The sequence below is a fragment of the Perna viridis genome, chromosome 14 (genome assembly GCF_037379345.1).
Source record: "Perna viridis isolate PV_CMFRI_1.1 ecotype Kerala chromosome 14, ASM3737934v1, whole genome shotgun sequence".
Classification (NCBI taxonomy): domain Eukaryota; kingdom Metazoa; phylum Mollusca; class Bivalvia; order Mytilida; family Mytilidae; genus Perna; species Perna viridis.
In genome coordinates this window covers 23,199,836-23,224,238 of record NC_142458.1, presented here as the reverse complement: position 1 = coordinate 23,224,238, position 24,403 = coordinate 23,199,836, and the positions used below count along the sequence as shown (strand labels likewise).

The window sequence follows — 24,403 nt, the reverse complement described above, 5'->3', positions numbered from 1 at the left end:
AAAATTCCTTGGATTACTTTTTGATAGTAAACTTTTCTTTCTTCCCCATATCAAATTACTTAAGTCTACGTGTCTTAAGCGCTAGATATTTTAAAAATGGTGTCTAGTACCGATTGGGTGCTGATACCTCAATTTTATTAAATTTATATAGATCTTTGGTTAGGTCTAAACTTGATTATGGATCCAATGTTTATGGTTCCGCCAAAAAATCTTACCTTAAAATTTTAGACGCTGTTCACCACCAGAGTTTGCGACTTTGCCTTGGTGCCTTCAGAACCTCTCCTATTGAGAGCCTTTATGCCGAGGCAAATGAACCCTCCCTTGGAGACAGACGTGTGAAACTAGGTCTTCAATATGTAAGTAAACTTATAGCCTACCCAGATAGCCCTGCCTACGACCGTGTCATTAATCCTATTTATGTCGACATTTATCGAAAACATGAAAGCAAAACCCCTCCTTTTGGAATTCGAATAAAACCTCATTTGGAAGCAATTCATCTGGAGACCAATGCAGTTATACTGTTGTTACTTCGAAATGCCCTCCATGGGTGCTTCCACATCCTTCTTTCATTTTTGATCTACGTGAATATAAAAAGTCCGATACCAATCCTTTATTTTTACAACAAAAATTTTCTGAAATTAAAGCAAATTATCCGGATTTTTCGACGGTGTATACAGATGGCTCAAAAGATGGCGATAGCGTTGCATGTGCTGCTGTCCATGGTGACAGAACTGTAACTGAATGGTTGCCATCGAGCGCTTCCATATTCACAGCTGAAGCTCGAGGCATATTGTTAGCACTTAAATTGATTACTCAATCTAATCTGTCACAGTTTATTATTTGTTCTGACTCTTTGAGCTGTCTTTTGGCAATTAAGAATCACAAACTGAAAAACACTCTTATTTTACAAATTTGTATTTTATTCATCGACTTCGGGAATTTGATAAAGAGTTTTTCTCTGGGTACCCAGTCATGTTGGTATTCATGGGAATTCAGTTGTAGACAGGGTTGCCAAAAAGGCATTAAATGAAATAATAAAGGACGTTAGTTTGCCATACACCGATTTTAAACCTTGAATAAGGAAATATATTTTAAATATGTGGCAGGACCGATGGGACGGTCTTGAACACAACAAACTCAATTCTTTAAAACCCGATCTAGGCGTTCATCATTCCGGGTCGGGCAATCGCAAAGAGCAAGTGGTCATGACTAGATGCAGCATTGGACATTCTAGATTTACACATGGCCATTTGCTTGTTGGTGATCCTCCACCTGAGTGTATCCCATGTGATTGCCCTTTCTCTATCAAACATGTTCTTCTAGATAGTGTGGATTTTGCCAACACCAGACAAAATTATTTTGACTGCGCCAATATGTTTGATTTGTTCAAGACCGTTTCATCTGAAAACATCATCGATTTCTTGCGGGACATCGGTTTATTTAATAAAGTCTGAATTGGATACCTTCCTTAGTTTTTCAATATTTTAAATGTTTTATCGAATTTATGTTTCTATATGTATTTTATGTCTTAGGTTCACCTTTTATGTACCTTTTTATATGTAAATAGCTGCTTGTTTTAATTTCATTATTTTATGAAGAGACTTTTATCTTGCTTTTAATATTTCCATTTCATTCAATGTTTTTGCCGTGATATGGCCCTAGTCGCCGAAACGGCATTAAAAGATAACAATCAATCAATCATTTTATCATCCATTTCATGTTCATTGTCTGAATATAGCTGAAATATTGCTGCTCGGACGTTAAACCCCAACAATCAATCTGTAAAAGTCGGCTAATAATTCTTCTTTACTTTACACTGTGTTGGGAAAGAACCCTACTGTGGTATTCTCCCGGATTAGGAACCATAGGGCTCCGCCACAGGAGGCTAAATTGCCCGATCCTACCCATATCTCCCTATTTCCAGTGGCAATCAAAATTTGTCGACCCCATTGCCCTTGTGTCCCATCGTTTTTTCATTTCATGTTCATTTTATCATCAATATCATGTTCATCGTCTGAATATAGCTGAAATATTGCTGCTCTGACGTTCAACCCCAATCAACAACAACATACTTCCAAAGATTTTAAGTTGTTTCATTCTTGTGGTGTGCGCCAGAAAAACAGGATAATTTGGGTGGTTCTCTCTTAAGTGATGGTATATACCTTGTGCCTCTATCAGATGGGTGAACTTCCTCAGGCTCACTCTTCATACATTGGAGTAGTTGTCTAACCCACTTCTCTTCATCTTCGGGTGTCTTACGTTTACCTTTCATCTCCTTTTTTAATAAGTTCCAATAACTTCAAGTCGTCTTCTGATGGTCCCTTTTCTGCCATGGGGATGTGTGCCCCAGGTCGTGGAATGGGGTACCCCTGGCATGGTACATGCTGGGGTTGTCAGGCTATAATACGGAAAACCTGACCGCAAACCATAGTGGTGCACCGTGTTGGGAAAAATGCCACGTTCCTCGCACGTTAAAGAACCTTGCTGTGGTATTCGATAGGAGTAGGAACCTTTGCGCTCCGCCACAGGAGGCTAAATTGCCCGACCTTACCCATCCCCCCTTTTTCTAGTGGCAATCAAAATTTGTCGACCCCATTATCCTTGTGACCCATCCTTTTTTTTTTATCATTTCATGTTCATTTTATCATCCATTTCATGTACATTGTCTGAATATAGCTGAAATATTGCTGCTTGGACGTTAAACCCCAACAAACAAACAAACTTTTCTGCCATGGTAATGTAGAAACTAAATCTATCTCAGTAAAAGAGAAATCTAATAAAGACAAAGATGTCTTAAGTAAATGTGCTGACTATGAAATCTCGAGAAATAACTAAGTTAAGCTGTAAGTCACAACTGTAAGTTTGATAAAGTCAATCAATTTTTACAGATCTGAAAATAGAACAATATGTACAATAATATACACAATGACTTACCTTTCAGGATATAAAAGCTGAACTTGGATATGGGTTGAAAAGCTTTTACGTTTACAAACCCATTTCAAAAGAATACGATGTAAACAAAATAAACCATAATACGCACAAATTTATGTCACGTATAAAAGGTAGGTACAATCACGCAAGATTAGTACATGCAGGTAAGTTAAATATAGTCAGGTATGCACATAAGGGTAAGATAGGTATATGCAGGTAAAGTATGTCTTGGGGTATCGTTATTAATCAATATTTAACTCGGTAACTACTATCTCACACTGGACAGCAATTGTTTTATCAGTTTAATTCAATTTAGGTCTTATTAACTGATTTTAAATTTTAATTAAATTCAGTTTAAAAGTTTAAATCAAACTAATGCTTTAAAATACCAAGTTAGCGTTTGTTTGTTTGTTTCTTTTATATATATCAAGCTGTTTAACCTTTTAACCTATCTTCATATTTCAATATGCACTACAAGTAATACAATGTACATGTACAATTTACAAACAACACAATTGGACAAAGTTCAAAATTAAAGGCAGTTACATACAAACACAATACAACACAACACAATTATATATACATGTAATATATGGTGTCACATATAGCAAGTTAAGTTCTTGTTCTGAAATGAACTAAGTTGTACTAAAGTACCAAACATAAGCTTCACCTATATGTGTAAAGATGTAGCCAGTTATGGATAAACAATGTTACCCAATACGAAATAGGGGTATGCTAGACAATACATGTTGCTGAAGTTTCACAAAAATCCACAAAGTCTAGCTAAGGCCACAAATGTATTAAATATTTTTTTTATAAATGTAACTAAAGTGAATGCATAATTATCCTTTCACAAAGTTTTAATATGTAAATTGGAAAAAAATGTGAAAGTAGGTTGTTGCTATGTAAACAAAGGTACAAGGCAAATTCTGGTTCACTTACATGTACTTCCGGTTGACTTTTGGCCTTGGCGAAAGGGGGTAAGACAATGTAAAGAGGGGGTATTAGCTTCAAATATGTTTCAATCTAAATTTCACCTACAGTATAAGTTCCAAACAAAACAATTCGTATGATGAAAAATTTCGCAAAGTTTTTTTCTAACGTGTAACTTTTGAATATTTCCGTAAATTACAAACACAGTATACAATTAAATGACAAAGCATTAGACATTTACAAACATATAGAAACAGACATTTACATTGATTACTGACCCTAATATGCACTGTATCTGTATCCACTGTAAAGCACGTTGTTTTGTTTACAATCTTCCGGAAGTACAGGTACAAAGTCACTGTGACGAAACTTCTAAGCTAGCTATGGCGTATAAAATTGTCTGACATGTCATATCTGTGACGTAGCAAGTTCGAACTATCGATGACGTATACAGATGTTCGTGCAAATATTCACGTGATCACTACACACAATAATTGTAAAGTCCAGCTGGCGATACACATCCAGATGAAAACTACGTGGGCGCCAGTGTAAAATTGGTCCAAAATTCCCAATAAAATAAACAAGTAATCTGAGTGTCAGGGTTTCTTATTTCATCATATATGGATATGTTTTACAAACGAAAAAGGCCCTGAAATAATAATTACAATAATTAAGTAACAAGCTACACGATTAAAATTGCGTTACATACATATTATGCATAGGAAAGTTTGATTGTTTGTTGGGGTTTAATGTCCGAGCAGCTGTATTCAGACAATGAACATGAAATGAAAAAAAAGGATGGGTCACAAGGATAATAGGGTCGACATATTTTGTTTGCCACTGGAAAAAGGGGGGATGGGTAAGGTCGGGAAATTTAGCCTCCTGTGGCGGACCGCAAAGGTTCCTACTCCTATCGAATACCACAGCAGGGTTCTTTAACGTGCGAGGAACGTGGCATCTTTCCCAACACGGTGCACCACTATGGTTTGCGGTCAGGTTTTCCGTATTATAGCCTGACAACCCCAGCATGTAACGCGCCAGGGGTACCCCAATCCACCACCTGGGGCACACATCCCAGATGCTCTGTGGGCAAAGCGCCCTAGCCTCCGACTAGGGTTCTGAGCACCATTTAGTCGCCTTTTAAGACAAGCTTAGCGCTGCTGCAGGCCTATTCTTTTAACTCCCGGACCTGCACGGGGCTGCATAGGAAAGACATATTATTTCCAATCTTCACCATTTAAATTACGAAACTCTATATCTTTACTATATCTAGTTATCAAAATGAATTTAATGCATTCTGATCAATATAAGCACGTCAATACTATATTTTAGTATGCACATCTTTGTGAATGCATCTTTATAATAATTTGCACATATATATTTATATATATATATAACAGCAAAACGGTGGAATTGCTGTATGATTTACTTGAAAAATATGAAACATAAAATAAGTCGAAATAATTAAGCAAGACATTTAGCTTTTATAGATACGATAATACAAAGACAATACAATGACATTACATTTGATACAAAATGTGAACAACACACATAAACAAGCCTCGCATGAGGTGCAAGAGGCCTCGTTTTCCAGGGACAGTACAATTATTACATACACTGTTTATTCCACCTGAAGAAACAATATTAAAATAATAACTAATGTGTTAAAAATATGAAAACGTAGTTATTTCCCTTGATTTAGAATATTTAATAAACAATTTATCTTTTAAGTATTTTGAAGTTTATAAATAGTTATACTGTTGTCTGTAACACCTCAATTTTACTTATAAGTTTAAGTACACAAGTTTGGATTTTAACCATTTTATTATTTTATTTACAAAAATGTATTATTATTACCTCAATATTACTGTTATCGATTATTTGTTATTCATACTTTATCTATATCTGTTTATAAGGTTTTAGCATTCATTCATAGGATCACACATATTTTACACACCAATCAATCAAATATTGTAAATTAATAAACAATATTATTTCCACAAAACAGATGATTAAAATAACTATTAAGGTAATTGTTATTGTAAGGAAAGAAACTGACCTTCTTTCCACAGACTTTAGCTTTAGTCAAATTATGTTGAAGTTCAAAGAAAATAAATTATGGCTTCCTTCTTCCATCGTTTTTAATAGAGTGTCAAAACCAATGACCCATAAACTGATCTGTAGATATAGACTAATCCTTATATAGTGATATATAGAAAATTCTAGAGACAGAGACTAAGTAAACATTGATTGTTTATATGATTTTTATTAGAGAAAACAGTTAAATAATTAATAAAGATATAAAACAGTTATGAGTATATAAAACACAATAAACTATCAACACTTCTCTCTGCCACAACTATCTCTATTGTAATGAATTTCTTCTAAAGGGTGTGAAGTGTAAAATTAAAAAAAAACTACACTGCGAAGAAACACTGCTATCTATGTAATAAATGTATTTCTCCCATTTCAAACATATGACATACTTTGAAAATACAAAGTGTTTTTATGTTTGTTTGTTGGGGTTTAACGTCCGAGCAGCAATATTTCAGCTATATTCAGACAATGAACATGAAATGGATGATAAAATGAACATGAAATGAAAAAAAAGGATGGGTCACAAGGATAATAGGGTCGACAAATTTTGATTGCCACTGGAAAAAGGGGGATGGATAAGGTCGGGCAATTTAGCCTCCTGTGGCGGAGCGCAAAGGTTCCTACTCCTATCGAATACCACAGCAGGGTTCTTTAACGTGCGAGGAACGTGGCATCTTTCCCAACACGGTGCACCACTATGGTTTGCGGTCAGGTTTTCCGTATTATAGCCTGACAACCCCAGCATGCAACACGCCAGGGGTACCCCATTCCACCACCTGGGGCACACATCCCAGTTGCTCTGTGGGCAGAGCGCCTAGCCCCCGGCTAGGTTTCTGAGCACTACTTAGTCGCCTTATACGACAAGCTTAGCGCTGCTGCAGGCCTATTCTTTTAACACCCGGACCTGCACGGGGCGTGTTTTTATGAAGATCAGATCAAGTTTACATGCTAAACTTAATTGACTTATTGGCAAAGTGTGTGAATTCATTCATAAAAGTATTATTGTTGATTAAATGTGTATTTTATATGTAAGATAGCAAGAGAAACTTCTAATCAATGAAAGTAAACCTTTGATTGATTGATTGTTGTTGTTTATTGCCGTTTCGGCGACCAGGGCCATATCACGGCAAGAACATTTAATGCAAGGAAAATATTAAAAGCAAGATCAAAGTCTCTTCATAAAATAATGAAATTAAAACAAACAGCTATTTACATATAAAAAGGTACATAAAAGGTGAACCTAAGACATAAAATACATATAGAAACATAACTTCGATAAAACATTTAAAATATTGAAAAATCAAGGAAGGTATCTAATTTAGATTTTATTAAATAAACCGATGTCCCGCAAGAAATCGATAATGTTTTTAGATGAAACGGTCTTGAACAAATCAAACATATTGGCGCAGTCAAAATAATTTTGCCTGGTGTTGGCAAAATCCACACAATCCAGAAGAACATGTTTGATAGAGAAAGGGCAATCACATGGGATACACTCAGGTGGAGGATCACCAACAAGCAAATGGCCATGTGTAAATCTAGAATGTCCAATGCGGCATCTAGTCATGACCACTTGCTCTTTGCGATTGCCCGACCCGGAATGATGAACGCCTAGATCGGGTTTTATGGAATTGAGTTTGTTGTGTTCAAGACCGTCCCATCGGTCCTGCCACATCTTTAAAATATATTTCCTTATTAAAGGTTTAAAATCGGTGTATGGCAAACTAACGTCCTTTATTATTTCATTTAATGCCTTTTTGGCAACCCCGTCTACAACTGAATTCCCATGAATACCAACATGACTGGGTACCCAGAGGAAAACAATCTCTTTATCAAATTCCCGAAGTCGATGAATAAAATATAAAATTTGTAAAATAAGAGTATTTTTCAGTTTGTGATTCTTAATTGCCAAAAGACAGCTCAAAGAGTCAGAACAAATAATAAACTGTGACAGATTAGATTGAGTAATCAATTTAAGTGCTAACAATTTGGCTCGAGCTTCAGCTGTGAATATGGAAGCGCTCGATGGCAACCGTTCAGTTACAGTTCTGTCACCATGGACAGCAGCACATGCAACGCTATCGCCATCTGTATACACCGTCAAAAAATCTGGATAATTTGCTTTAATTTCAGAAAATTTTTGTTGTAAAAATAAATGATTGGTATCGGACGTTTTATATTCACGCAGATCAAAAATGAAAGAAGGGTGTGGAAGCTCCCATGGAGGGCATTTCGAAGTAACAACAGGTGTCACTGCATTGGTCTCCAGATGAATTGCTTCCAAATGAGGTTTTATTCGAATTCCAAAAGGAGGGGTTTTGCTTTCATGTTTTCGATAAATGTCGACATAAATAGGATTAATGACACAGTCGTAGGCAGGGCTATCTGGGTAGGCCATAAGTTTACTTACATATTGAAGACCTAATTTCAAACGTCTGTCTCCAAGGGATGGTTCATTTGCCTCAGCATAAAGGCTCTCAATAGGAGAGGTTCTGAAGGCACCAAGGCAAAGTCGCAACCCCTGGTGGTGAACAGCGTCTAAAATTTTAAGGTAAGATTTTTTGGCGGAACCATAAACAATAGATCCATAATCAAGTTTAGACCTAACCAAAGATCTATATAAATTTAATAAAATTGAGGTATCAGCACCCCAATCGGTACTGGACACCATTTTTAAAATATCTAGTGCCTTAAGACACCTAGATTTAAGTAATTTGATATGGGGAAGAAAAGAAAGTTTACTATCAAAAAGTAATCCAAGAAATTTTGTTTCTTCTACTATTTTGATTTTATTACCATAAAGAAAGAGATCTGGGTCCGGATGCAGCTTTTGCTTTCGACAAAAGTGCATACCAACAGTTTTAGATGTAGAAAACTTAAACCCATTCTCCAAAGCCCATTTCTCAATTCTTTTGAGGCAAAGTTGTAACTGCCTTTCAATATTACTCATTTTGTGTCCCCTGTAGCAGATCAAAAAGTCGTCTACATACAAGGAACCGTCAATATTGTCCTTCAAAACTTGGGCTAAACTATTAATTTTAATACTGAAGAGAGTGACAGAAAGAATACTTTCCTGAGGAACTCCCATTTCCTGTTCCTTCTCCTCAGAAAAAGTCAAATTTACCCTCACATTAAAATGACGATCTGACAAAAAATTAGACAAGAACAGAGGAAGTCTTCCTTTCAACCACATATCAAATATATCTTTTAAAATACCATATTTCCACGTCGTGTCATAGGCTTTTTCTAAATCGAAAAAGACCGACACAACATGTTCATTTTTAGCAAATGCATTTCTGATGAGCGTTTCAAACCGGACTAAATGGTCAAGAGTACTTCTGCCTTGCCTAAAACCACACTGAATATTAGTGAGTAAGTTGTGCTTCTCAAGGAACCACACAAGGCGATCATTGACCATTCGTTCCATTGTCTTGCAGACGCAGCTTGTCAATGCGATCGGGCGATAATTTGAAGGATCCGTATGATCTTTTCCTGGTTTTGGAATAGGGACTACTGAAGCCGTTTTCCAGATGGACGGAACGTTACCAGAAGTCCATATCTCGTTCATTAACGTAAGAAGTGTATGTAGAGATGGATCAGGAAGATGTTTCAAAAGTTGATAGTGAATATTATCTAGCCCACTAGCTGTATCGTGGGCTTTAGCCAGTGACGATTTTAGTTCCTCTATAGAAAATTGAGAGTTGTGAGATTCCGCATTATTTGACTTGAAGTTTAATTTTGTCTTTTCTGCAGATGATTTAATTTTTTGAAAATCCGGTTTGTAGTTAGATGAGGATGAATGTTTAGCGAATGTTTCAGCTAGCTTATTGGCGATATCTTTTTCGGTGGTTAGAGTGGTATTACCAACCTTAAGGTGTTTTACTGAAGAATTCGAATTTTTTCCTTTTACTTTTCTAATAAAATTCCATACTTTATTGAGGGGAGTGTGAGATTTAATACTAGAAACAAAATTTTTCCAAGAGGTTCGTCTGGCTTGTTTACATGTACGTCGAGCTTTTGCTCGAAATATTCGGAAGTTTGACAGATTTGCTGGTGTAGGATTTTTGTCAAACCGGCGATGAGCCTTGTTGCGTTCTTCGATCGCTTTGTCGCACTCATCAGTAAACCATGGTTTACTAGGCCTTTTTGGACTTGTCGAGGTTTTAGGTATTGTTTTATTAGCAATTGATGTCAGTCTTTCATTAAATAATAAAATGGGATCTTCAACATCCTTCATCGCTTCTAATCGTAATTCTTCAAGACAGTGGGCTTCAAATGAAGCCCAATCTGCTTTCTCAAGTTTAAAACGAGGTTGACGTTCCTCCGTTTTGGAGGATAAATGCTCCATAATAATTGGAAAATGATCACTCCCGCACAAGTCATCATGAACTCGCCATGTAAACTCTGAAAGTACGAGAGGATCACAAATGCTTAAATCAATAGAAGAAGACGATCCATTGCCTGAATGAAGGAACGTTGAAGATCCGTCATTAAATATGCACAAATCTTCTTGCTGAAGGAGCTCCTCAACTTTTTTACCTTTATCATTCGTATGATTACTTCCCCATAAAGGATTATGAGCATTAAAGTCACCCAAAATAATAAATGGTTTGGGCAACTGTTTAACCAAATCACCTAATTTATTTCTGCACAAAATTGAATCCGGGGGAATGTAAATGGAAGAAACGGTTATGGTTTTATCAAGGGATAACCGAACGGCCACTGCTTGTAGATCGGTAGTTGAAGGAACTGAACTATGTATTACTCTGTCCCTAATAAAAATGGTAGATCCACCAGCAGCTCGTTCATTTGCCTCAGCAAATGTACTATACATTGTATATCCTTTTACGGAAATTTGATCCGTTTCTTTTAAATGAGTCTCCTGGAGACATAATGCAACTGGTAAAATAGACTGAACAAGAAGAGTTAATTCCAAAATATTAGCCTTTAAACCTCGACAATTCCATTGAAGTAATTTGGCCATTTTTATGGGTGACGAATGGGGGATATTTTCTCTGACTTGGATCCGCGACCACGACTCGATGACCTTCTAGTACGAGTGCCACCATTAAGGTCAATTCGAATTGACTGAGCGCGCTGTTCACCTGGACAAAGTCCATGATCTGTTGTTTCCATGTCAGATTCGGAATCCGAGTCCGACACCACAGGCGACACAATCTGTCGCCTAGACTTGGATTTCTCCAAGTCCTCCACACGGAAATTCCCCAGCTTTTTTGGGGGTTGGACATTCTTCTGTTGAGATTTGGAAGACGATGACTGTTGTGATGATGGAGATGATTTTGAAGATGATCCGGAATTTTGGGATGACTGAGTCTGGGAACATTGGTGAGATTTCTTAGCTCTAGCTTTTTTAATTTCCTCCAAACATTTTTTGGATGGTTTCATTATTTTGGTGGATACTTCAGTGGGCAGTTTGGCAAGACCATTGATATCCTCTTTCCAACTCATGATCGTCTGCACCTCAACAGTCGAGGACAGACAAGCACGCTTTGCAACACTAGCATAAGATGTTTTGCCAGATGCAAGAAAATTGTTGGAAAGGGACCACTTCTGGCGAGCTTCACTATATGAAATTTTGTTTTCAGTTTTTATCTTTAAAATATCTTTTTCTTTCTTATAAAGAGGGCAATCTTTAGATGATGACATGTGAGCTTCCTCACAGTTTCTGCATTTCAGATCTTTTCTGCAGTCGATTCCCTCGTGTCCTTCTTCAGAGCATCGGAAACAAAACAGTTTTCCTCTACACTGGCCCTTTCCATGCCCAAACTTCTGGCATTTAAAACACCGAAGTGGGTTAGGAATATACAGACTGACAGCTGTCCTGTATGGACCAATGTAGACACGAGATGGCACTGAAGTGGAACTAAATGTTAACAGGATTGTTCTCATTGGTATGGTTGCATCTGCACGTCGAGAAGTAAATCTTTTCACTGACTTAACGCCTTGTGATTTCAGTTCCTCACAGATCTCTTCATCAGTCAAGGCGTCGAGGTCTCGACCGCGGTATTTAAGGACACCCTGTGACTGATTTAGTGACTTGTGTGCAGATGAAACCACATCAAGGTCACCAATCCTGGTTAATTTTAACAAATTTGATGATTGGCCAGGTCTGAGGCATTCAATTAAAATTCCTGATCTTATTTTCTTTGTATCTTTAACATCACCAGCTACACCCTTGATAGTTTTCTGTATTAAAAAAGGAGAAAGTTCATTAACATTTTTGTCTTTACCTTTTGCAGAAATTACAATAAATCTTGGCCAGTTTTTATCACTTTCGTCAGAAGAATTGCAGACATCACTTTTTCGTTTTTTTGAATAAGAAACATTGGACTCCCCGTTGTTTTTTGTCGCCATGTTAAGTTTTAGTAAGTTTCATCGTCTCTGTTCCCCACCCGCCACCGAGTGCCAACACGGGCGATGCTAGGACTCTACGGATTTCCAGCAGATAGCATCAGGGATTCCAGAGACGACATACTCGAACAGAGCGTATCTATCAATGGCGCATAGACAGCGTACTACTCGATTGACCCATGAGCCACCGCCTTCTTCATTTGCCATTTGTAAGCTTTTGAAAATCTTAGAAACATTGGATTTAACAAAATGCCATCAGTAAAGCAGGTGGACAAATGAAGGGCATGGCGTGACCAGCCGATTGATCGAACCGGGTCCATCCGATCTCCCGTTTAGATGACCTAAGAGCCGAGTGGCATATACAGCCGTATCCTCGATCATCCAGCCATCGATGACACGGGGGTTACGTCACGACTGGAGTCTAGATACGACCTTCATCCACTAGGACCTCCTCGCCCACCAATAACTCACGGGTTGCAACTCACGGCAAACAAGTAGGTGAACCCACGTTTTATTTTAAACACCGGGCCCACGGTCGATGTTCGGATCGCTTTAGTCTGGCCTCTAACCTTTGACCTTTCCAGCATGGGTAACCCAACCAGGAGAAAAAACTCCAGCTGGCATAGCTCTTAGGATCACTGAGGCACGCAAGCCCCCCTACCACGACAAGGATAGCGATCCACAGGGGGGTAAACCTTTGAACATTGATAATTATGTTGTTGCATTATATTAATTTAGTTCGTTTGTTTTGTTTGTCTGTTTGGGTTTAACGTCCGGGCAGCAATATTTCAGCTATATTCAGACGATGAACGGCCCCGTGCATGTCCGGATGTCAAAAGAATAGGCCTGCAGCAGCGTTAGGCTTGTCGTAAAAGGCGACTAAATAGTGCTCAGAACCTTAGCCGGGGGCTAGGGCGCTCTGCCCACAGAGCAACTGGGTTGGGTGCCCCAGGTGGTGGAATGGGGTACCCCTGGCGTGTTACATGCAGGGGTTGTCAGGCTATAATACGGAAAACCTGACCACAAACCATAGTGGTGCACCGTGTTGGGGAAAGATGCCACGTTCCTCGCACGTTAAAGAACCCTACTGTGGTATTCTCCCGGAGTAGGAACCATAGGGCTCATGTGATATGCAGAACAGGATACAATCCTCTGGCGAACTGCGAAAGGTTGGAAGGTGGTAAGTCCCAGGCGTGGATGGAATAAGCTCGTAAACTTGGCCTGCTGCAAATCAAACCTTTGTTTTTTGTAAGGGGTTCAAAAGTTAGTATGGATGCCGTGAAGTACTATGCATGATAATATGATATTACGAGAACAAGAAGACATTGATTCTGTCTGAGTGGTTAAAGGTCTTTGATTTTTAAACAATGAATTTTAAGTAGGTCAATGAGTGTCAAGGCTACATCAGTTTTCAAAGACCCCGATGTAACAAAAACATTGTCTACTATACATGACAAATATGTTGTCGTACCAGCAGACAAAGCCCAAAACAACATTATTTTTGTCTGCAAAACGTTTCACATCCAATGTTTATTATCAGAGGTATACGTAGAAAATAATAGCAGTGATAAGACCTATGCTGCTACCACACCCACCAAAGGAGTGATTGTGGAAAACCATAAATCTGCGCTATCTATTTAGGTCTATCTACCAAGGACGATGATTGTGATTTACCATCTATGTACTGGATTCCTAAATGTTAAGATGTGATGTATCAAATCCCCGAAATTGGGACTGTTTATAGATAATACGTCATCTATATAGCGGAAACTGAGATTGAAGGATCTAGCCAAACGATATTCTTTCTTTCTGATCAAATCAGCTTAAAGTCAGCCTCAGAAGAGTGAAGAAATAGGTCAGCAAGTAAAAGAGTACAATTTGTTCCCATTGGAATGCCGTCCATTTGTTGAAAAACACGTCCACCACACTGGACAAATATGTTGTCGATTAAAAATTCCAGCATTTTGTAAACATCTTCCTCTGTATATTTGGAAGATGATTTGAAATTATTTCTTACAAAGTATGAGGAATCTCTACCAAGAACTATATATTTATATCTAGGTGTACCATCTTTTTTGGAAAAAAAAAACAACGATATATAATGTTATAAGTCGGGATTTTAACTGAGTATGGGAAATAGAAGTATACAGTGTTGAAAAATCATAGGTTTTAATGCTATTATATTCAGGTAATAGTCTTGAACTGATTGTCTCAATAAAAGATCTTTCGAATTTTTCAGGATCCACATTGAATTAATACCACTACGGGAGTAACAAGTGTTGTGGTAGAACTGCAGACCCTCTTTGACAGTTGTGAGTATAGAAGTTATAAGTTTTGAAAGAGGTTTGGTGGTACATTTTGCATATCCTCCTATGAAACGTTGTTTGTATGGATTCTTGTGAAGTTTAGGAATCCAGTGCATAGACGGTAAATCGCAATCATCGTCTTTGGTAGAGGGACCAAAAGAGGATAGCACAGATTTATGGTTTTCCACAATCTCTTCTTTGGAGAGAGTGGTAGCAATATAGGTCTTATCACTGCTATTATTTTCTACGTCTACCTCTGATAATAAACATTGGATGTGAAACGTTTTGCAGACAAAAACGATGTTGTTTTGGTCTTTGTCTGCTGGTACGACAATATATTTGTCATGTATAGTAGACAATGTTTTTGCTACATCGGGTTCTTTGAAAACTGATGTAGCCTTGGAACTCATTGACCTACTTAAAACTTTCATTCGTTTCAAAATTAAAGACTTCACGGCCTTTAACCACTGACAGAGATTCAATGTCTTGTCGTTTTATCCATTTTCTTGCATAGTCCTCGACGGCATCCATCAGAACTTTAAAGTTATAATTCCAATTTATGGAGCGTGGTTCACGGTACATGGGACATTTGGAAAGGATATTACGTAGAGATTCGTTTTCGATAATGGTTAAATCTCCCGTAACGACTTGACCAGAAGGACCATATTTGAATGGAGAGGTTTTGCAAGAACAGTCAGGTGGTTTAGCCTTGAAGTCCTCAGTGTCGAGGTTCTGCAATAGCCTTTTATAATTGAAAATTTTGGATGCAATGGGTGAAGTGTAGGAATATGAAATAATTGGTATGGATTTGTCTTTGAAATATGGGGGAATTTTGTTGGTAACGTTTTTGTGATGGAGGATGTTAGCCAAATTAATTGCATCTATACCTTTGTTGACAAACGGTAGTGGAAGAAATGATCGTTTTTCTTCATCTTAACATTTCATACAAACTGGTTTAAAGAGTCTATGGAAACCAATATCCAAAATGATGGCAACAAGTCTGTATAATGATGAGGTGGGGTCAGAAACAGGAGTGTCAAGACTTGTTTTGTAAAGGGAGTGTAGTAGAGTGAAAGGTATAAGTATAAAACCAAGAGGTTCTTGTATGAAAGGAAGGAGACCATCTATGGAGACATCATGTAACTTAGGTGACGTATAGTGGCGATGGCTTGTTTGTTTGTTGGGGTTTAACGTCCGATCAGCAATATTTCAGCTATATTCAGACGATGAACATGAAATGGATGATAAAATGAACATGAAATGAAAAAAAAAGGATGGGACACAAGGATAATAGGGTCGACAAACTTCGATTGCCACTGGAAAAAGGGGGTGGGTGGATAAGATCGGGCAATTTAGCCTCCTGTGGCGGAGCGCAAAGGTTCCTACTCCTATCGAATACCACAGCATTTTTCTTTAACGTGCGAGGAATGTTGCATCTTTCCCAACACGGGGCACCACTATGGTTTGTGGTCAGGTTTTCCGTATTATAGCCTGACAACCCCAGCATGCAACATGCCAGGGGTACCCCATTCCACCACCTGGGGCACACATCCCAGTTGCTCTGTGGGCAGAGCGCCTAGCCCCCGGCTAGGTTTCTGAGCACTATTTAGTCGCCTTATACGACAAGCTTAGCGCTGCTGCAGGCCTATTCTTTTAACACCCGGACCTGCACGGAGCGTGGCGATGGCCATGACTCCTTTCCCGTCTTTGAATTTTGTCAAATAAATTCATCACATTCATGCTATTTTTATATTGGCTTGAAAGGTTTCCTATACTTTTGATGTTGTCATTGCATCCGTAAGGTATTGCAGTACCTAGTCTGCGTATCCAGTACTCCTCTCTTTCCCTACGATAATTTTTACTTAAAACGGGACTGTTCGTAGGATGGTAATTGTTTTCGAAAATACGAACTTTCATGGAGAAGATTGAATGATCTTGTTGATTAAAGTGTTTATAAACTCGGGAATTTGGTGGTGTTAATTCCCGAACGATGACCGCATATTCTTTTATTTAATCGTTCTTGTGTTTCTCCGACATATATTAAACCACATAAATTGCATTCTAATCCATATATTAAGTTTGTTGATTTGCAACTTAAGTCATCGTGACTTCTTGTATGGCATGTTTTGTTTGTAAGGGAACTGGAGAAGTAAGGGTCGGTTATAAGGATGTTGCATGTTTTGCAATTTTTAATACCACATTTTGATATGGTACAATGTAGTTCGTCATCGTTGTAGTTAAATATATCGTTTAAAGTGATGGAACATGGTTTGATTATTTTAAAATAATCAGAATTTTTGTACTGGAATAGATGGTCTGCAGACTGAACGTGTAATTGGGTACTTTTAGTTGAATTGGTCGGGGCACTTTCAATACCATACCATACCATACCATAACATTCGCTAAACATTCATCCTCAACTAACTACAAACCGGATTTTCAAAAAATTAAATCATCTGCAGAAAAGAGAAAATTAAACTTCAAGTCAAATAATGCTGAATCCTACAACTCTCAATTTTCTATAGAGGAACTAAAATCGTCACTGGCTAAAGCCCACGATATAGCTAGTGGGCTAGATAATATTCACTATCAACTTTTGAAACATCTTCCTGATCCATCTCTACATACACTTCTTGCGTTAATGAACGAGATATGGACTTCTGGTAACGTTCCGTCCATCTGGAAAACGGCTTCAGTAGTCCCTATTCCAAAACCAGGAAAAGATCATACGGATCCTTCAAATTATCGCCCGATCGCATTGACAAGCTGCGTCTGCAAGACAATGGAACGAATGGTCAATGATCGCCTTGTGTGGTTCCTTGAGAAGCACAACTTACTCACTAATATTCAGTGTGGTTTTAGGCAAGGCAGAAGTACTCTTGACCATTTAGTCCGGTTTGAAACGCTCATCAGAAATGCATTTGCTAAAAATGAACATGTTGTGACGGTCTTTTTCGATTTAGAAAAAGCCTATGACACGACGTGGAAATATGGTATTTTAAAAGATATATTTGATATGGGGTTGAAAGGAAGACTTCCTCTGTTCTTGTCTAATTTTTTGTCAGATCGTCATTTTAATGTGAGGGTAAATTCGACTTTTTCTGAGGAGAAGGAACAGGAAATGGGAGTTCCTCAGGGAAGTATTCTTTCTGTCACTCTCTTCAGTATTAAAATAAATAGATTAGCCCAAGTTTTGAAGGACAATATTGACGGATCCTTGTATGTAGACGACTTTTTGATCTGCTACAGGGGACAAAATACGAGTAATATTGAAAGGCAGTTACAACTTTGCCTCAAAAGAATTGAGAAATGGGCTTTGGAGAATGGGTTTAAGTTTTCTACATCTAAAACTGTTGGTGTGCACTTTTGTCGAAAGCGAAAGCTGCATCCGGACCCAGAACTCTTTCTTTATGGTAATAAAATCAAAATAGTAGAAGAAACAAAATTCCTTGGATTACTTTTTGATAGTAAACTTTCTTTTCTTCCCCATATCAAATTACTCTTAAGTCTTAAGGCACTAGATATTTTAAAAATGGTGTCTAGTACCGATTGGGGTGCTGATACCTCAATTTTATTAAATTTATATAGATCTTTGGTTGGATCTATTGTTTATGGTTCCGCCAAAAAATCTTACCTTAAAATTTTAGACGCTGTTCACCACCAGGTGTTGCGACTTTGCCTTGGTGCCTTCAGAACCTCTCCTATTGAGAGCCTTTATGCCGAGGCAAATGAACCATCCCTTGGAGACAGACGTTTGAAATTAGGTCTTCATTATGTAAGTAAACTTATGGCCTACCCAGATAGCCCTGCCTACGACTGTGTCATTAATCCTATTTATGTCGATATTTATCGAAAACATGAAAGCAAAACCCCTCCTTTTAGAATTCGAATAAAACCTCATTTGGAAGCAATTCATCTGGAGACCAATGCAGTGACACCTGTTGTTACTTCGAAATGCCCTCCATGGGAGCTTCCACACCCTTCTTTCATTTTTGATCTGCGTGAATATTAAAAGTCCGATACCAATCCTTTATTTTTACGACAAAAAATTTCTGAAATTAAAGCAAATTATCCAGATTTTTTGACGTGTATACAGATGGCTCAAAAGATGGCGATAGCGTTGCATGTGCTGCTGTCCATGGTGACAGAACTGTAACTGAACGGTTGCCATCGAGCGCTTCCATATTCACAACTGAAGCTCGAGCCATATTGTTAGCACTTAAATTGATTACTCAATCTAATCTGTCACAGTTTATTATTTGTTCTGACTCTTTGAGCTGTCTTTTGGCAATTAAGAATCACAAACTGAAAAACACTCTTATTTTACAAATTTTGTATTTTATTCATCGACTTCGGGAATTTGATAAAGAGATTGTTTTTCTCTGGGTACCCAGTCATGTTGGTATTTAGGGGAATTCAGTTGTAGACAGGGTTGCCAAAAAGGCATTAAATGAAATAATAAAGGACGTTAGTTTGCCATACACTGATTTTTAACCTTTAATAAGGAAATATATTTTAAAGATGTGGCAGGACCGTTGGGACGGTCTTGAACACAACAAACTCAATTCCATAAAACCCGATCTAGGCTTTCATCAATCCGGGTCGGGCAATCGCAAAGAGCAAGTGGTCATGACTAGATGCCGCATTGGACATTCTAGATTTACACATGGCCATTTGCTTGTTGGTGATCCTCCACCCGAGTGTATCCCATGTGATTGCCCTTTCTCTATCAAACATGTTCTTCTAGATTGTGTGGATTTTGCCAACACCAGGCAAAATTATTTTGACTGCGCCAATATGTTTGATTTGTTCAAGACCGTTTCATCTGAAAACATCATCGATTTCTTGCGGGACATCGGTTTACTTAATAAAGTCTGAATTGGATACCTTCCTTAGTTTTTCAATATTTTAAATGTTTTATCGAATTTATGTTTCTATATGTATTTTATGTCTTAGGTTCACCTTTTATGTACCTTTTTATATGTAAATAGCTGCTTGTTTTAATTTCATTATTTTATGAAGAGACTTCGATCTTAATTTTTATTTTTTACTTGCATTAAATGTTCTTGCCGTGATATGGCCCTGGTCGCCGAAACGGCAATAAACAACAACAATCAATCAATCCTTGAGAAGCACAACTTACTCACTAATATTCATTTCAGTGTGGTTTTAGGCAAGGCAGAAGTACTCTTGACCATTTAGTCCGGTTTGAAACGCTCATCAGAAATGCATTTGCTAAAAATGAACATGTTGTGACGGTCTTTTTCGATTTAGAAAAAGCCTATGACACGACGTGGAAATATGGTATTTTAAAAGATATATTTGATATGGGGTTGAAAGGAAGACTTCCTCTGTTCTTGTCTAATTTTTTGTCAGATCGTCATTTTAATGTGAGGGTAAATTCGACTTTTTCTGAGGAGAAGGAACAGGAAATGGGAGTTCCTCAGGGAAGTATTCTTTCTGTCACTCTCTTCAGTATTAAAATAAATAGATTAGCCCAAGTTTTGAAGGACAATATTGACGGATCCTTGTATGTAGACGACTTTTTGATCTGCTACAGGGGACAAAATATGAGTAATATTGAAAGGCAGTTACAACTTTGCCTCAAAAGAATTGAGAAATGGGCTTTGGAGAATGGGTTTAAGTTTTCTACATCTAAAACTGTTGGTATGCACTTTTGTCGAAAGCGAAAGCTGCATCCGGACCCAGAACTATTTCTTTATGGTAATAAAATCAAAATAGTAGAAGAAACAAAATTCCTTGGATTACTTTTTGATAGGAAACTTTCTTTTCTTCCCCATATCAAATTACTCTTAAGTCTTAAGGCACTAGATATTTTAAAAATGGTGTCTAGTACCGATTGGGGTGCTGATACCTCAATTTTATTAAATTTATATAGATCTTTGGTTGGGTCTAAACTTGATTATGGATCTATTGTTTATGGTTCCGCCAAAAAATCTTACCTTAAAATTTTAGACGCTGTTCACCACCAGGTGTTGCGACTTTGCCTTGGTGCCTTCAGAACCTCTCCTATTGAGAGCCTTTATGCCGAGGCAAATGAACCCTCCCTTGGAGACAGACGTTTGAAATTAGGTCTTCAATATGTAAGTAAACTTATGGCCTACCCAGATAGCCCTGCCTACGACTGTGTCATTAATCCTATTTATGTCGATATTTATCGAAAACATGAAAGCAAAACCCCTCCTTTTAGAATTCGAATAAAACCTCATTTGGAAGCAATTCATCTGGAGACCAATGCAGTGACACCTGTTGTTACTTCGAAATGCCCTCCATGGGAGCTTCCACACCCTTCTTTCATTTTTGATCTGCGTGAATATAAAAAGTCCGATACCAATCCTTTATTTTTACGACAAAAAATTTCTGAAATTAAAGCAAATTATCCAGATTTTTTGACGTGTATACAGATGGCTCAAAAGATGGCGATAGCGTTGCATGTGCTGCTGTCCATGGTGACAGAACTGTAACTGAACGGTTGCCATCGAGCGCTTCCACATTCACAACTGAAGCTCGAGCCATATTGTTAGCACTTAAATTGATTACTCAATCTAATCTGTCACAGTTTATTATTTGCTCTGACTCTTTGAGCTGTCTTTCGGCAATTAAGAATCACAAACTGAAAAACACTCTTATTTTACAAATTTTGTATTTTATTCATCGACTTCGGGAATTTGATAAAAAGATTGTTTTTCTCTGGGTACCCAGTCATGTTGGTATTCAGGGGAATTCAGTTGTAGACAGGGTTGCCAAAAAGGCATTAAATGAAATAATAAAGGACGTTAGTTTGCCATACACCGATTTTAAACCTTTAATAAGGAAATATATTTTAAAGATGTGGCAGAACCGATGGGACGGTCTTGAACACAACAAACTCAATTCCATAAAACCCGATCTAGGCGTTCATCAATCCGGGTGGGGCAATCGCAAAGAGCAAGTGGTCATGACTAGATGCCGCATTGGACATTCTAGATTTACACATGGCCATTTGCTTGTTGGTGATCCTCCACCTGAGTGTATCCCATGTGATTGCCCTTTCTCTATCAAACATGTTCTTCTAGATTGTGTGGATTTTGCCTACATCAGGCAAAATTATTTTGACTGCGCCAATATGTTTGATTTGTTCAAGACCGTTTCATCTAAAAACATTATCGATTTCTTGCGGGACATCGGTTTATTTAATAAAATCTAAATTGGATACCTTCCTTAGTTTTTCAATATTTTAAATGTTTTATCGAATTTATGTTTCTATATGTATTTTATGTCTTAGGTTCATATTTTATGTACCTTTTTATATGTAAATAGCTGTTTGTTTTAATTTCATTTTTTTATGAAGAGACTTTGATCTTTAAAGATGTGGCAGAACCGATGGGACGGTCTTGAACACAACAAACTCAATTCCATAAAACCCGATCTTGCTTTTAATATTTCCATTTCATGTTTTTGCCGTGATAAGGCCGTAGTCGCCGAAACGGCATTAAAAGATAACAATCAACCAATCCATACCATGTGTGAGTGTGCTAAGATTCCCATTTGGGGACAACACATACTTACCAGACAACAGAGTGTCCGATCTGCTGTCAGGTTCGGACCTTTTATACTGGGCGACGTCCGAGCCAGTTTTTCTTTCATTCCTCTTATTCAAACCATTAATTTTAAAAATTATATTACTGGGTTGATGACACCCTCGGGGACAAAAATCCACCAGCAAAGGTATCGACCCAGTGGTGTGAAAGAGTAATCAAGGGAACCAATGTTATAGCGGTAATCAAAAGAATGTAATCCAGGGACAAAGACCAGACATGGAAAACAGACATACACCCCCCGTGCAGGTCCGGGTGTCAAAAGAATAGGCCTGCAGCAGCGCTAAGCTTGTCGTAAAAGGCGACTAAATAGTGCTCAGAAACCTAGCCGGGGCCTACGCGCTCTGCCCACAGAGCAACTGGGATGTGTGCCCCATGTGGTGGAATGGGGTACCCCTGGCATGTTACATGCTGGGGTTGTCAGGCTATAATACGGAAAACCTGACCGCAAACTATAGTGGTGCACCGTGTTGGGAAAGATGCCACGTTCCTCGCACGTTAAAGAACCCTGCTGTCGTATTCAATAGTAGGAACCTTTCCGCTCCGCCACAGGAGGCTACATTGCCCGACCTTAGCCATCCCCCCTTTTTCCAGTGGCAATCAAAGTTTGTCGACCCTATTGTCCTTGTGTCCCATCCGTTTTTTTGTCATTTCATGTTCATTTTATCATCCATTTCATGTTCATCGTCTGAATATAGCTGAAATATTGCTGCTCGGACGTTAAACCCCAACAAACAATCATTCTCTTTGAAAATTTTCATGCACACCTGTTAGTGATTGATTGAAGTGCTGTTCATTTTATTTGTTTGTTGGGGTTTAACGTCCGAGCAGCAATATTTCAGCTATATTCAGACGATGGACATGAAATGATGATGAAATGAAAAAGGGATGGGACACAAGGACAATGGGGTCGGCAAATTTTGATTGCCACTGGAAATAGGGTGAGGTAGGTAGAATCGGGCAATTTAGCCACCTGTGGCGGAGCCCTATGGTTCCTACTCCGTGAGAATACCACAGTAGGGTTCTTTAACGTGCGAGGAACGTGGCATCTTTCCCAACACGGTGCACCATTGTGGTTTGCGGTCAGGTTTTCCGTATTATAGCCTGACAACCCCAGCATGTAACACGCCAGGGGTACCCCATTCCACCACCTGGGGCACACATCCCAGTTGCTCTGTGAGCATAGCCCCCGGCTAGGGTTCTGAGCATTATTTAGTCGCCTTTTACGACAAGCTTAGCGCTGCTGCAGGCCTATTCTTTAAACACCCGGACCTGCACGGGGCCCATGGGTATTGAAGGGGTCGTATGTAAATACGACAATGAGCGTACATTGAAAATACCACAAATCCCTGTAATTTTCCTTGACTACCTCGGTTTTGTAATCCAAGATCTAAATTGTATGTTTAAATCATTTTATAAAAATTACTTTAGCTCTTTTCAGAGGAAATTTCATTTGAAACTTAAATTTACGACAGCAATGACCAAGTATATAGGCTTAAACCTTGGAATATTTATTTCTTATGTGATAAATGTATCAAGAAAAGCATTGGGAAGAAATATTGCATGATATACCCCGAATTATAATCCGCATTTATCTATCATATGTATAAAATTTTACAATGTTAAAAATTTCAGTATTCCTAAAATACAGAGGCTTCATTCCTTGTATTGCACGTGCTAGAACATATTGGTGATAGATATGGCTTTCTTTTTCGATAGATTTAGTTTTGCGTACTTCTTGTGTACATTTAAACTTCCTATGTATTTTATTATAATGCTGCTTGTGGTAGTTTACTCCTTGATTGATTGATTGATTGATTGTTATCTTTTAATGCCGTTTCGGCGACTAGGGCCATATCACGGCAAGAACATTGAATGAAGTGTAAATATTAAAAGCAAGATCAAAGTCTCTTCATAAAATAATGAAATTAAAACAAGCAGCTATTTACATATAAAAAGGTACATAAAAGGTGAACCTAAGACATAAAATACATATAGAAACATAACTTCGATAAAACATTTAAAATATTGAAAAATCAAGGAAGGTATCTAATTTAGATTTTATTAAATAAACCGATGTCCCGCAAGAAATCGATAATGTTGTTAGATGAAATGGTCTTGAACAAATCAAACATATTGGCGCAGTCGAAATAATTTTGCCTGGTG

The 24,403-nt window shown here is 38.0% G+C and overlaps 1 protein-coding gene across 1 annotated transcript in view; it reads right to left on the bottom strand.

Annotated features, from left to right (window-relative positions):
- Window positions 1-3,025: 3,025 nt before the first annotated feature.
- The window catches only part of LOC148598681 (baculoviral IAP repeat-containing protein 7-A-like), a 47,520-nt gene continuing 26,142 nt past the window's right edge, over window positions 3,026-24,403 (bottom strand). Inside the window, exon 5 of the mRNA XM_088560005.1 lies at window positions 3,026-4,513. Within this exon, the coding sequence (XP_088416131.1) occupies window positions 4,479-4,513 (35 nt within the window). The 3' untranslated portion in view covers window positions 3,026-4,478. The remainder of the gene's footprint in view (window positions 4,514-24,403) is intronic.